This window comes from Nicotiana sylvestris, chromosome 8 (genome assembly GCF_000393655.2).
Source record: "Nicotiana sylvestris chromosome 8, ASM39365v2, whole genome shotgun sequence".
Classification (NCBI taxonomy): domain Eukaryota; kingdom Viridiplantae; phylum Streptophyta; class Magnoliopsida; order Solanales; family Solanaceae; genus Nicotiana; species Nicotiana sylvestris.
The window spans coordinates 191,149,509-191,165,094 of record NC_091064.1 but is presented as its reverse complement, the minus strand read 5'-3'; the positions used below and the strand labels follow the sequence as shown (position 1 = coordinate 191,165,094).

The window sequence follows — 15,586 nt, the reverse complement described above, 5'->3', positions numbered from 1 at the left end:
TTGTCTTGATTGAAAATGATGAACAACTGTATAATATAGTTTTCTACCTTAATCATCTTGACTATTTAGACTTGTTTATTAAGCATGTAGTTGGTTGATGAGACTATCCCGATGTGGCACTACCCGTCTCATGCCTAAGGTCCAGGAGGCATTTGGACCTCTATCTCATGGTGGTTCTAGACTTTAACTTAGGCTGCTCAAAAATGAAAAATACTAGGCGACATACAAAACATTTTGAACTTTCAAATATAAGCAAATAAAGGCTCAAGTTGGCCTACACACTTAAACAAAAAATGCACGCAAACCTGATTAACAAAGACAGTTACAGATTTTAACAAGTTGAAGTTGTAGAAACCTATAAGCAGGATCTCTATGTGATTTTGGATTTAAAGAGCGGGTAGTTTACAACTCTGAAACCTACATGGTTGCCTACCGATTATAGGTCTAAGAGATTAAACTTATAAGCATGATATCTAGGCATTTTTATGCAGTAGCTAATAGTGGCAATCACGGGATCATATTCAGAACTTGTTAATTGAGTCCTATAGGCATGATTTCTAGTGACGATAATTAGCATAGCGTTGAAGACTATTAAAGAAATGAGTAGGAGAATTAATTAAACTGATTCGGACCCTATAGGCATGAGTTCTATAATTAAAACTAATTTTAGATCCTATAGGCATGATTTCTATAATTAAACTGATTTTAAATCCTATAGGAATGATTTCTATAATTAAAAATGATTTTAGATTCTATAGGCATGATTTCTAACAAGCAGGCATATAACATATTTGAACCAAATGAAGAACCTATAGGCAGGATTTCTACAATAATTGGAAAGTAACACGTTTTGAGCAAAGTTAAAATACCTATAAGCATGATATCTAACACATAATAGTTGAACATAATAACATAGTTTAACTAAGTAATGAACCTACAGGCAGTATTTCTACCCATATCAATGCAAGTATAAGATAAAAGACCCTTCCCCAATTTTACTAATACCCCAAAATGTTATTACAAGAATTATTACAGACCCAGAATGAATAGAATAAATTACAAAAGTAGATAACTATAATGAGCCTACAGCAGGCCCAAAGATACACCTGACTAAACCAGGCCAGGCCTTCATTATCACAGTTCACAACATCCCCAAAATTACATGTTTATGGACATAAGGCAGCCAGGATTTGAGGGATTCCCCAGTGGTTTTAAAACAGAGTTGAACATATAGAACCAAGACCCTAGTGTGTCAGAGTTCCCAAGGGCTTCAAGAACCTAGGGCAGTGCTCACACTAGGGAGGTTAGAAGAGATAATTCAAAGGGGAAACTAAGGACCAAGCCCTAGTGTTTCATAGTTCACAAGGGCCTCAATTGGACCCCGAGCAGTGCTCACACTAGGAAGGCCAATAACAGAACTAGATATCCTTGGCTTTCAGCCGACTAAGTATAGGAATTTAGAATGTCAATGTAAGAAGTAAGGTGGTATATAGAGATCACTGAACTGAACATACAACACAAATAGTCAAGCAAGCCAGAAGGTTCAGCAAGGTGCACATAGCAAAGTACCACATAAACGAACATCATATGGAGCTAGGAGAAGAGACATGTTTGCAAGCATACACAAGTTGCACTAGTGGACATCTAAAGATCTAAATTAAATTTAGTCTCACCTAATGCCACGTTTATCAACACTTGAACACAATAGAGGGATATACGTGTTGATAACCATATAAAGGAGAGAACAACATATAAACCAAGACATACTAGGAAACATGTTATCACAAGAGTCTTAGAAAATAGAGTTGGAAATCTAGGACAACATGAAATGAGTTTGAGCAGGTCTTAAAACATTCCAATATACACAGGATTCATTGAAAGTTCATTCAAATCAAAGGGTTCTCATAGAGCTAAGGCATTATTTAAGCATAACATATAACTCAGCATACAACCACAGTACTAAAGTCTAAATTGACATGTTAAGATGCTATATGGGTATACAAGAGATCACAGGATGCAGATTATGGTGAAGCATGACATAAACAGAATCATATCAAAGATGAACACCATCGTAGTTGAACCAAAGTTCAGATACGTGTGCAGAAAGAAGGAAAGAAATTAAACATTATGAAGGTTTAAACACTAACTAGTAGCAAGCTAAAAGAATGCAAAGTGTAAAACTAAAAACCCCAAATACACGATGCTTCAAAGTTCACAAGAGCCTCGATAATGGGCTCCGAGCAGTGCTTGCACTGGAGGAGGTTATTCAATAGTTTTAGAGAGTTTGGAAGTAGCAGTGAGTGAACGAGAGAGTAGTAGGAAAACAGTCATCAAAGTCTGCACCTTTAAACCTCTTCTAAGAGGGGTTTATATAGCAAAAATCAAACAAGTAAATATGGAAACAAATTATTCGAACACAAATAGGCAAGATATACTAGAATCAGTCAGAATCAATCTTAGGGTAGATAATACATAAAACAAGGGAGTTCAGTAAATTAACAGAGAATAAGAGAACATAATCATGCAAAAACACTAAAAATAAAGGAATACAACAAAGAATAAGGAAATATTATACAAAGATCAATTAGAGTCAGATTTAGGGAAAAATAGGGAAAAAATAAGGGAAACACAGTGGGTTAAACAAAATAAGGAAAATATCAATCAAACACAAAAAAAGAAGAGTATCAATTAGAAATCAGTAAAGAATAGGGGAAAATCTCAAACCCTAGTTGAGACTAACTCCTTGAATCGGACCAAAATACAATGGATTGTTCAATATATCATGCATAGTGACGGAAGATCGTCCAGATCTTCACAGAATCAAAGTGAAGTAGCCCATTCTTGAGAGGTAGTTCTTCCAAAAAATAGGGCAAGAACTAAGTGATGCCAAAATCATATGTATAATGATAGAGTATTACGAAATAGGTAAGTAAATCATGGATTGATTCCATATTCGAACCGGAATCGAAGAAGATTAAAGGTGACGACGACTACGGTTTCTTCAGAGAAGAAGAGAGAGTAGAGAGCATATGAGGATGGCAGGTAAAGAGGCAAATGGGTTAGGGTTTTAGGTGAAGGGGGGGTAATTAAAAGGGGTAGGTTAATTGTAGGCTATTGATCTTAGAGATCAACAACCAAGATTTTAAAACGGGACTGGGGTGAGTCGTATAAATGGGTTACCGGTTGGGTTAAAAAATAAAGGGGTTTTGTTTTGGGCCTGGGTAATTGGGTTAGTGTATGGGGTAATTGGGCTGGATTATAAGGTCCGAAATTGCGTAAGAATTTAGGCTAGTTTTTAAATACCCAATATTTAACAAATAAATAATTTATAAAAGTAATTAATAAATAATAAAAATATTATTTGTGCACTAAAATAATTTCAAATAATTACATAACATTATAAAAATTTAGAATTCACTTTCTGCATAAATAATGTAATTATACATACATATGGGCCATTATTGTAAATATGTGCAGTTAGCCTTAAAAAATGCAAAATGTAATTATAAAAAATACACTGAAAATATTTAAAATCTCATGTTGGTATAAATGATAAGTTAAGATAATTAAATCATCATAAAATAATTTGGAGGATAATTATTGGATATTTATATATAATAAAATGTGGAATAAATTGGTTTAAAGTCTTTAAAAATTATGAAAAATTATGAAAATATTTGTATATGCTCATAAATAAAATGATGGTGCATATGCACTATATATATATATGAGGGAATATTAGGTATCAACAACTGCCCATTTTTACTCGGGAATGATGAAAGAATTATCGGGTAAAGAAATGATGACGGATTTTGACCGAATGGGATGATTTAAAAAAATAGAGGCCGAACTCCGGTTTTTGAGTTGCCTACATATCCCTGGTTTTACAAGAATTAGGCCATGTGTAGTTCTGGAACCAACAGTGAATGAAACCGATGGAGTCATTATAGAAATGGTCGTGTATTTTGGAAAGGGTTCTTTTAGGTAGGACAATATCAGATGAGTTTATACGAAATCGTGAATCTGAGTCTGAAACATTACGGATGTGTTATAGAGTAAGTATCTGAATAGCCATAGAAAAAAGTGAGTAATTGATGGGAATCAGTTACATTTAAAACATTTGTAGAATGTGAACGTTATAAATGGAAATCAGAGCAAAGATTGCTACCTTTGAAGAACGGTTACTTCCTGAATTACCTGCAAAATTTAAAACATGATGCATGCAAAAACATATATGGGTTATTGCGACAATTTATACATGATGCAAATTCCCTTTGGACCATGAAGGTTGTCTTTGGACGGTGAGGATGATGTCTTTAGACCATGACGTCCGGCCATAAATCATGTGACAAGGGATTTGCAAGCCATGAAATGATGTTCTCGGGCCATGAGAATGGTGCCTCTGAACTATGACACCTTTGAATAATGATGTGCAATATTGAGAGATCCTTAGGCTATGACCTAATGTCTTCAGGCTATGAGGATGATGCCTTCGGATTATGACGCATTTGGATAATATGGCAACGTTTTAGCCCATGAAATGCAGATACATGATGGGTCATATAAGCGAAACAAGACAGAGCTTAGTCATGCATAAGATTAGGACAGAGCTTAGCCCCCGGGAAGGCAAAATAGTGCTAGATTGTGAGTAGCGTAGCATTCCGTATTAGGCAAGGAAAGGCAATACTTAACCTTATGCAGTTGAGGAGGCAGGGCATAGCCTCATGCAAGAAGAGGAGACAGTGCTCAATCTCATGTAATGGAAGGCAATGCTTAGCCTTATGCAGTTGAGGAGGAAGGGCTTAGCCTCATGCAAAAAGAGGAGATAGGGCTTAGTCTCATGCAATGGAAGGCAACGCTTAGCCTTATATAGTTGAGGAGGTAGGGCTTAGCCTCATGCAATAAGAGGAGACAGGGCTTAGTCTTATGCAATGGAAGACAATGCTTATCCTTATGCAGTTGATGAGGCAGGGCTTAACCTCATGCAAGAAGAGGAGACATGGCTTAGTCTTATGCAATGGAAGGCAATATTTAGCCTTATGCAGTTGAGGAGGTAGGGCTTAGCCTCATACAAGAAGAGGAGACAGGGCTTAGTCTCATGTAGGGGAAGGTAGTGCTTAGCCTTAATGCAGAATGGAGACAATGCTTAGTCTCATGCAGGGGAAGGCAGTGCTTAACCTTAATGCAGTCAAGGAGGCAAGGCTTAGCCTTATGCAAAATGGAGACAATGCTTAGTCTCAATGCAATTAAAGAGATAAGGTTTAGCCTCGTGCAAAGAAAGACAATGAGTGATAGCAGAGTATTTCTTATCTGGATACATATTTGCATTTGCTAGTTTGGTTACTATGAAGATAGTGATTTTGATATGTGTATACTTGTGAATACTCATGTTATGTTCATTGTGCCTGCATCCAAAGAAAAATCGTGAGTTTTGCGGGGAAGGTTGGTTCGTATCTTCGCCTGCTTGCTTTGCTCTGGAGGTCCTGTTTGAGTTACCCTGGGTAACATCTGGCTGCCATAGAGATAAAGTTTTTGAAAAATATGCATGCATTTGATAAATATAATTGTTTAAAAACATAGCAGTATGCGATATCAAGTAAATTAGATGAATCAATGATTGTGACACTTTTAGAGATATTGCGACTTCCTTGCATTAGAATTTTGAGGGTCCTCTACAAAATTCTACTCCAGTTTAATAAGCGCTTCTTTAACCATTCTGCATATGAAGAAGTTTTCTGGTCCGGAATTTTGAGGGTCCTCCTCAAAATTCTGCTCCAATTTTTGACTGTGGGGAAAATGAAAATTTTATTAAGATGTGATCGAACCCACAGGGCTGCCTACGCATCCTCTCTTAAACGGGAATCAGATCAAGTGTAGTTTAGTTACATCAGATCGAATAAATGTAAACAGCTTAAGCATAATATCTTTTAACTGCATCTGAGTTGATGGGTTTTGGCCAAACTTCTTTATCCATTTCTGCAAGTATGAGTGCTCCTCCTGTAAGTACTATGTGGACCATGTAGGGTCCTTTCCAGTTGGGTAAGAACTTTCCTTTGGCTTCATCTTGATATAAGAAGACCCGTTTCAGCGCCAACTGCCCTGGTGCAAACTGTCTAGGTTTGACCCTCATGCTGAAAGCTCTGAACATTCTGTTCTGATAAAGTTGACCATGACATACTACATTCATTCTTTTCCCGTCAATGAGAGCTAATTGTTCATATCGACATTTTACCCACTCTGTATCGCTGAGTTCGGCTTTCTATATGATTCTTAAAGAAGGAATTTCTACCTTGGCGGGAATGACGGCTTCGGTACTGTAGACCAGCAAATAAGGAGTTGCCCCATTACTTGTGGTTGTCTACCATTTTCCTTAGTATCTTCTTGATGTTCTTGTTGGCAACTTCCATGGCTCCATTCAATTGAGGTGTGTATGCTGTGGAATTCTTGTGCTTGATCTTGAAGGTTTCAAACACATCTTTCATTAAGTCACTGTTGAGATTGGCGGTATAATCGGTGATAATGGATTCTGGTACCTTGAATCGGCAAATAATACGATCCCTGACAAAATCTGCGATGACTTTCTTGGTTACAACCTTGTAAGATGCGGCCTCAACCCATTTTGTGAAGTAGTCTATGGCCATTATAATGAACCTATGCCCGTTGGAAGCGGTGGGCTTGATCGAAACAATGACATCCATTCCCCAAGCGGCAAAAGGCCAAGGTGCACTTGTTGCATTGAGTTCATTTGGTGGTACCTGTATCATATCTGCATGTACTTGACACTAGTGACACTTTTAGACATAGCTGATGCAGTCTGTTTCCATAGTCATCCAAAAATATCCTGCTCTAAGTATTTTCTTGGCTAGGACAAAACCATTCATATGTGGTCTGCAGGTTCCGGCATGTATCTCCTCGAGTAGTTTGGAAGCTTCTTTGGCATCAACACACCGTAATAACCCTAGGTCTAGAATCTTTCTACACAGAATTCCTCTACTTTAGAAGAAATGATTGGACAGTCTTCGGAGTATGCGTTTCTGAGTATAATTTGCATGCTCCGGATATTTTCCTTTTGCCAAATACTCCTTGATATTGTGAAACCATGGATTTCCGTTTGTTTCTTCTTCAACATGAGCACAATAAGCTGGCTGATTATGGATCCTTACCGGAATGGGATCGATGAAATTCTTATCTGAATGTTGTATCATGGAGGACAAAGTGGCTAATGCATCTGCGAACCCATTCTGGATTCTCGAGATATGTCTGAACTCTATCTTTGTGAACCTCTTTATCAGCTCTTGCACATGATATAGGTATGGTAATATTTTAATATTTTTGTAGCCCATCCTCCTTGCACCTGATGTACCAGCGGATCTGAATTACCAATTACCAACAACTCCTGGATATTCATGTCAACAGCCAAATTGTCCCAATATGAAAGCCTCATATTCCGCCATATTATTGGTGCACGGAAATATGAGTTTTGCGGATATCGGGTAATGTTGACCGATTTCTGACACCAAAATAGCCGCAATACCCACTCCTTTGAAATTTGTAGCTCCATCAAAGAACATTCTCCAACCGTCATAAGCTTCGGCAATATCTTCTCCTACGAATGACACTTTTTCATCAGGAAAATACGTTTTTAGGGGTTTGTATTATCCTCCAATAGGATTTTCCGCGAGATGATCTGCTAATGCATGTCCCTTAACCGCCTTCTGAGTCATGTAAATAATGTCAAATTCACTCAACAATATCTGCCATTTTGCTAGATTCCCTGTAGGCATGGGTTTCTGGAAGATGTACTTCAAGGGATCCATCCTTGATATGAGATATGTGGTATAGGCACAGAAGTAGTGCCTCAGTTTCTGGGCTATCCATGTCAGAGCACAGCAAATGCATTCCAACAGAGAATACCGTGCTCCGTAGGGTGTGAGCTTCTTACTCAAGTAATATATGGCCTATTCTTTTCTTTCTGTCTCGTTATGTTGTCCCAAAACGCAACCGAAATCCCCATCTAATACGGAGAGGTAGAGTAGCAGCGGTCTACCACCAGGCTCTGGTGGGACTAGGACTGGTGGTATGGACAAGTATTCTTTCATTTTGTCAAAAGCTTTTCGGCAGTCCTCGGTCCAACTGGTTGCTGTATCTTTTTTTCAGCATTTTGAAAATTGGCTCACAGATCACAGTTGATTGTGCTATGAAGTGACTGATGTAATTGAGATGCCCAAGAAACTCATTACGTCTTTCTTGTTCTGTGGTGGCGTCAAATTCTAAATAGCCTTGACCTTTGATGAATCTAGCTCAATTCCTCGACGGTTTACGATGAATCCTAACAACTTTCTAGCGGGGACCCCAAAGGCACATTTTGTGAGGTTCAATTTCAAATTTTACCTCTGAAGACGATCGAAGAACTTCCTTAAATCTGCTATGTGGTCTGTATCCTTCTTGGATTTGTTGATGACTTCATCCACATATACTTCTATCTCCTTGTGTATCATGTCATGGAAAATAGTTGTCATGGCCCTCATATAAGTGGCCCCATCATTCTTTAGACCAAACAGCTTGTAGCAGTACACTCCCCATGGTATGATGAAGGCTGTTTTCTTGGCATCTTCTTCATCCATCCAGATCTGGTGATAACCCGTGAAGTAATCTACAAAGAATTGGAGTTCATGTTTGGCACAATTGTCGATCGGTATGTGTATGTTTGGTAGCGGGAAATTATCTTTAGGACTTGCCTGGTTTAGGTCCCGATAGTCGACACACATCCTGACTTTCCCATCCTTCTTCGGAACCGGCACAATGTTGGCCAACTAAGTCGGATATTCAACCACTCTGAGAACCTTAGCTTTGATTGCTTGGTGATTTCTTCTTTGATTTTGAGACTCATATCTGGCTTGAACTTTCTATGTTTTTGCTTTACCGGCGGACACATTGGATTGGTGGTCAGTTTATGAGCCACTATGGATGTGCTCAACCTGGTCATATCATCATATGACCATGTAAAAATATCTACATATTCTTTCAAGAAACAAGTGTATTCTGCTTTTTCTGATGGTGACAAGTGAATGCTTATGTGGGTTTCTTTAACTGTTTTGGAATCTCCCAAGTTGACTATCTCAGTTTCGTCCAGGTTGGACTTAGGCTTATTCTCAAAATTCTCAACTTCTCTTACAATTTCCTCAGGTATCACATCCTCTTCATCTATCTCTTCCGAGTCACTATCCTTATGTTGCGTTATCTCATTACATGTCATAGTCGTTGGTTCATCAGTATAAGTAATAATAATGTTGTAGAGAGAAAATGTAAAGGATAATAATAAATACTAAAATAGCAACGCATTAGATAAATCTTAAGAACATTAAAACAAGTACGGCCTGATGACTCGAGCAATTATTTCAAAAAAAATGCGTCTAAACAAGATATTTAAAATGTCTTAAATGCTTAAAATTGCTCTTTTTAAAAATAGATCATGTTAATTGCCAGGCTACCTAGGAGCTCGACGGGCCCGGGATGGTGCAACAGTCCAGTTCTTGAGAACAACTCCTTTTTCCATGGTCTGAATGGTAAGGTTTTTCTCCTCCTCCTCCTCAAATATTGCATTGCATTCCATATCTTCATTGTCCAGAAATAGATTCCTCAGGCCAACTAAGGCTTTATCTTCTTCAGATCCCCATATCACGTTAGTTTGTTGAAATGTTTAGTGTAGATGCGGTATTGGCTATTCAAGGGGGTAATAAGGGCCACGCCATAGTGGTGACCAATTTTGATATCGTGTTAGGTGTATTCATACCCAAGCCCAAAGGTTATGTCGTGGTACTTTAGTTGTATCAGTTTAGTGATCCCTTGGAGATTCTTGTTGAGACCCCTGCCGAGTTCATACCATGTCCATGCCAATATACTTTCTATCTTGCTACTCACCACTTGTCTTTTTCAATTGTGTTGACACACTCAATGCGATGGTACGTCTCTCCACCCAACTTCCTTCTATTCTCAATAATTGGAAAAGTTTGATTGGTGTAAATGGGATTACTTCTGTCTGCATAAATGATCACCTCCTGATGGTTCCATTCAAATTTTATGGCCTGGTGTAGCGTAAAAGCTACGGCTTCAACAACATGTATCCAAGGTCATCCCAACAGCAAATTGTATGTGGTGGATATATCCAATACTTGAAATTCAACATCGAGCCAGGTCGGGCCCATCTGCAAACATAGATTGATTTCCCCGATCGTGGCCCTTTGGGACCCATCGAATGCTTTTACGTTCATGATTCCTGCTCGTATTTCATACAAACCTTTACCCAATCTTTTCAAAGTAGTCAATGGACAAATCTTGGGGCTTGAATCCCCATCTATTAGGACCCTAGCAATGAATTTGTCCTCAAATTGCACTGTGATATGTAGTGCCCTATTGTGACTCAGTCCTTCAGGTAGCAGTTCGTCTTCGTGAAAAGTGATCTTGTGGATTTCCAATACTTTCCCTACCATATTGTCCATCTCTCCACTGGTGATATTGTTGGGTACGTAAGCTTCGTTCAACACTTTCATTAATGCATTCCTATGCGTCTTAGAATTTTGTAATAGTGATAGAATGGATATCTGAGCAGGGGTTTTGTTCAGATGATCAACCACAGAATATTCTCATGCTTGCACCTTTCTCCAAAGATCATCCGTGCATGTTTTAATGATAGGTTGCTTGGGAGTGGTTTCTTTATTTGTTCCTCTCAAATGCTCTGGTGTGTAAACCCTACCGGTCTTGGTCATGCCTTGTGCGGCACCTATTTCTTCCATTTTCCCTTTTCCTTTCCTTCTTGCCTTTGCAATATAGTTCCATACTATAGCATTAGAATTAAAGAACGGTGTGGGTGCTACCGTCATAGTGAAGGGTGTGGTCACTTTTACCTCGAACAGAGTTGGCGTGGCTGAAGGCGTTGTTATTTCAAACTCAAACGGGGTTGGTGTAGCTACTTCAACCTCAATTGGTGACTGAGTCTGTACCATAATAGGCGTGAGAACGACTGGAGATATTTTAGGTTCATCCCCTTCACGAATGAGCCCAATTGATCCTTCTGGATCCCATTCTTCGTCGGTTTCTATCACATTTACCCCTTCACCTCTGTGATCCGGGAGGGGGTTGTTGCAGACATTTGGTGTAGCCTCCTTTGCTTGTATAACCTTGGTATCAATTAATGTTTGGATCTTATCCTTCAAAGTGCGATATTCATCAATAGTATGTCCCTTCATGCCCGAATGGTAGGCACATGTTTTGTTTGGATTGACCTATTGAAAGGAATTTTCCATAGCAACTGCGGGAATAGGAGTGACATAACCAGCGGCCTTCAGTCTTTCATACAACTGATCGATGGGTTCAGCAATAGGGGTGTATTGTTTGGGCGGCCTACAATCGAAATTTGGTTTGGGTTTTTGGTAGTTTTGACGGGCCGGCGGTGAGTGGTAATATGCTGGTTGGGTATTGTAAGTATGGTAGGCAGTGGCGGGTTTTGGATATCTGGGAGGTGATGGTTGATATGTGGGTGGAGGTGTTTGGTATGTGAGAGGAGACTTCGAGCCTTGGGCTACCACCACGGCCCCTACTTCCTTCTTCTTGGATATGCCTCATGATTGCAAGGCCTTGTTGGTAGCTTGTAATGCCTCGAAATTGGTTATCATCCCGCCTTTTATTCCTTCCTCTATTCTTTCTCCCAACTTGATAATGTCGGAGAATTTATGATTTTCGATAACCATTAACCTCTCGTAGTATTGCGGATCCTGTGCCCGAACAAATAATTTGTTCATTTGCTTTTCTTCAAAAGCCGGCCTTACTTTCGCTGCTTCCAACCACCATCGAGTACCATACTTGCGGAAAGTCTCTATTGGCTTTTTCTTGAGATTCTAGATGTAGAAGACATTTGGTGCATTCTCTGTGTTGAATCTAAACCAATCCATGAAATCTGACGCCATGCTTACCCAGTTAACCTACTTCTTTGGATTTTGGCTGATATACCAAGATATGACATCTCCAGTGAGGCTCCCCATGAATAACTTCATGCGAATTCTTTCGTCATTACCAACTCCTACGAGCTTGTCGCAGTATGTCCTTAGATGCACCTTTGGGTCACTTGTTCCGTCAAATATTTCGAACTTGGGAGGTTTGTAGCCCTCCTGCAGCTCTATGTCCGGCTGAATACACAAATCTTCATAGTTCAAACCCTCAATGCCTTTACCCCCTTCAACGCCTTGGACTCAACTTGTGAGCTTCTTAAGTTCATCCACTATATTCTTGATGAGCAGGTTCTTCTCGGTGGATTCTGGTATGTATAAGGTTTGTTGTGGAGTGTGGGGTAAGGTTTCCACATATATGGGCTTGCTTTGATGGGCTCCAAGGATTTGGGTGTAGTGGTGATCAGTGGTCGAGTTTTGTGGATCAGACATAGGATGTAGTGTATTTTGAGGAGTATGGTAGGTAGTAGTTTGTGGGTATTGGATTGGATGATGTTGATGTTGAGGAGGAGTTGGTACCAGTGGAGGATTAGGTTTTAAGGAGGCATGGCGTATTGATGGGGTCCGGGAGGATTTTGTGGATGCTGGTTTGGTGCGTTTTGGGGAGGTGTTGGGCTTTTGGTGTTTTGTTGGTTGATGTCGGGGACGTTCAAGGTAAGGGAGAGGTTTGCCAAGTTATGGACCTGCTTGAGTTCTCCTTGTAACTCCAATATCTTTTGTTCCAACTATAAAACCAAGTCATTCTGTGTTGGAGTGCTTTGCCATCTAAAGTTTCGATATTCTCTTCATGCGTAGCATTGTCTTTCCTGATATTGCTTGTGTCATCCATTCTGGATTTTCCTTTGCTTTTAAGGTTACTTGGAGGAGGAAGAGGTGGAGGACCTCTAGATCTGGTATGATATACTGATAATACCAATATGCACGAACCAACCTTAGGGGGTGGGAATAAATAAAGAAAGAAAAAGCAAAAGGTAAACAAGTCAGTAGGGAGTTTGAAAGGACATTTGTAGTATTTAAATATGTATTGCGGAATTATAAATTAGCGTCCTAGTTTGGGGGACCTCATTGTGCCCGAAGTAGGCCTAGCGACATATAAATTTGGAGAAATTCAATGCCGATAATTACGTCATTTCATTAATATGATAAATAGACCAAATCTCTATTAAAATGACAATAATTATAAAGAGTTACTAGTGGCATTTGCCTTATTACAATCGAAATCTAAAATGACTCTAGAAAACAAGTAAATATCAATTCTAATCTACTCGGTCCCATAGGGACCTTCTCCAAGCTTGGCTTTCTTAGACCCATCGATCAGATTCCCTAGGTCGCGCATGTCCAATAGCAGATACACCTTTGCTAGATGTCCTCCTTCATTACCCTCTGCATTCTGACAATCCATGATCCTTTTCCTCATCTTCCCCTCAAGCTCTATCAGAACCTACTCTAAATATTCCAACCTCTCTATTGATTTACTAGCGATTCCTCTCCATTCATTGATGGCTTCCATGTCTACTTTGTGTTGTTCCGAATATATGGCCTCAGATTCAAAAATCTTTTTGCGTAACCTCCTATATTTGACTTGCGCCTCGGCAGTCTCGTTTATGACCCTATTTCCCAAATCAATCCCCGGCTTGACTTCTCATGCTATGTCATCGACCAACCATGATGGGTAGAAATACACATGGCCGGTATGATACCGATCTGGCTCGATGGTATCCTTTTCCCCAATGATTTTTAGGTGCCACATGTGTTGTGCCTTGTACTTAAATGGAATAGCATCACCTTAGAAATCTGCTTTGTAGTGATCCATCTTGGAAACTCGGGGTATGACTTGTTTCCTCCTAGCTTGCCTCATGACTCTGATAGGAGCATAAAGATAGATACCCCTTAATCCTATTAAAATTAAATGAGGAACATCTCTTGACATGATGATGAATTCGCTAGTAGGGAACCATTTGAACATCCAATGAACCTTGTCGTCAGTCAAATTGCTAAAGAAGTGTACCCAGCCCACAGTGTTTCCTAGTTGTGCAAACTTATCTGGGATAAAAGTCATTCTTTTCGGGTGGTGAAAAGCTATGTGGTCATTCCATGGCCGTTATGGAAATTCTTGCCGGTATTGTCCCTTTTGAAGATGTTCTAACAGCCATATTTGTAGTAGCAAATTACAACCCTCAAAATGCATATATCCTTTCTTGTAGCGGTCCAAAGCTCGGTATATCTCTGCTATGATCATTGGGACAATAATGTATGTTTGTCCCTCAATTCCTTCCATTAGGGTCTTGGTAACCATAGCTAAGCGAGTGTGAATCATTTCCCTTTGTATTGAGAATACCAGCATCCCCAGAAAATAGACAATTAACATAAAAACCCGGTGGTGGGTCCAACCCAAAGAAGTAATGGCAAACTCGTCATGGTAAAGGAGGTATGATTTGTTGTGCCCATAACGTTCGTAAAGGAAGTCGAATGGTATATAAGACTTTTTCAGGCAGACTAACTTATCATTCCTTCTAAAACCCATCATTTTCAGAAACCCTTGAGAAGTGCGATTTTTCAGTACCAGTAGACCAGGGCTATCCCAAGGAAGTCCAGCAAAACCCCTATTTCCTCTAGAAGGGGAGTCATCTCTATATCACCGAAACAGAAAACAACCCTCTTTTCATCCCAGAACATCATAGCAGCCTCGATCAGTACATTATTTGGCTGAATGTCTAGCAAAGAAGGTAAATTCACACGAACTCTTTTCACATGGTTTTTGTCGGATGGCGAGAGATTTTCTCACCAATCCAGCAACAAAGGTGGGATACTTCGAACTATGCCGAACCTGGGGACTTCGTGCCTCATTTCTGTAAAACAGATAAAGTTAGCCCTTTTCCCCTCTAGATTTGACTATTTACACATTAATGATTAGCATATCGGCACATTTTCTCCAAACAATTCACATAATCCCGACAGACTTTGGACAAGGCTTGTCTTAGCGAGTTACAGCTATGGTATTAGTTACGCACGAGTGTAGTATGATGGAGCATCAAAGATAAAACAACACACTGTCAAGTATTTTGCATGATGAAAGCAGTAAATGCAGTGTTAAATAAACGTAAAGACATAAAAGAAAGAAAAATAGGGAAGAAGTTAATTCGTATAATGACAGAATTGTAATAAAGCAAATAAAGGGGTAAAGATTTGGGAGAGACATGATATAGCAAAATTAAAATATTTGGAGCAAGTGAACATGATCAGGAAATAAGGGGAAGTGCAAGTTGTAATCAAATTAAGCGAAGAGTTGCATATGAGTTCATATAAAAGGAAAGTAGGTAAGATGATGTAGCAATAAAAAGGAAAAATGGGAGCGGGATATTCAAGTACAGGAAAAATAACAAAGACATACTTATAGAGAGAAACTAATTCATGTAGACCAAGTTTGCAATTGTAAGAGCCTAAAAATATCTCCAACAGAGTCTCCATGTTGTCGCGCCCCTTTTTCTCGCGAAATCAGGTTTCGACATTGACAACTCTTTTAAGGAAGGGTTTAAAAGAGAGAGTCGCCACCTAACGGATTAAGGTATGTTAGGGCACCTATT

At 39.3% G+C, this 15,586-nt stretch overlaps 1 protein-coding gene across 1 annotated transcript; it reads right to left on the bottom strand.

The window, feature by feature from the left end:
- Positions 1-5,911: 5,911 nt before the first annotated feature.
- Positions 5,912-7,444, bottom strand: LOC138876165 (uncharacterized). Its single transcript, XM_070155068.1, has 3 exons — positions 7,364-7,444; positions 6,363-6,755; positions 5,912-6,259 (listed from the first exon to the last, which is right to left on the bottom strand). The coding sequence occupies exons 1-3, from the start codon at positions 7,442-7,444 to the stop codon at positions 5,912-5,914; spliced, it is 822 nt and encodes a 273-aa protein (XP_070011169.1).
- Between the last annotated feature and the right edge of the window lie 8,142 nt (positions 7,445-15,586).

Bases quoted from the DNA above. Each gene is read 5' to 3' on its own strand.
- LOC138876165 (XM_070155068.1), bottom strand. From the start codon at position 7,444: ATGAGGCTTTCATATTGGGACAATTTGGCTGTTGACATGAATATCCAG. The intron at 6,756-7,363 runs GTACATCAGGTG...GATATGATACAG, and splicing joins TTGGTAATTCAGATCCGCTG to GTACCACCAAATGAACTCAA. The intron at 6,260-6,362 runs GTAGACAACCAC...AGAATCATATAG, and splicing joins AGAAGATACTAAGGAAAATG to AAAGCCGAACTCAGCGATAC.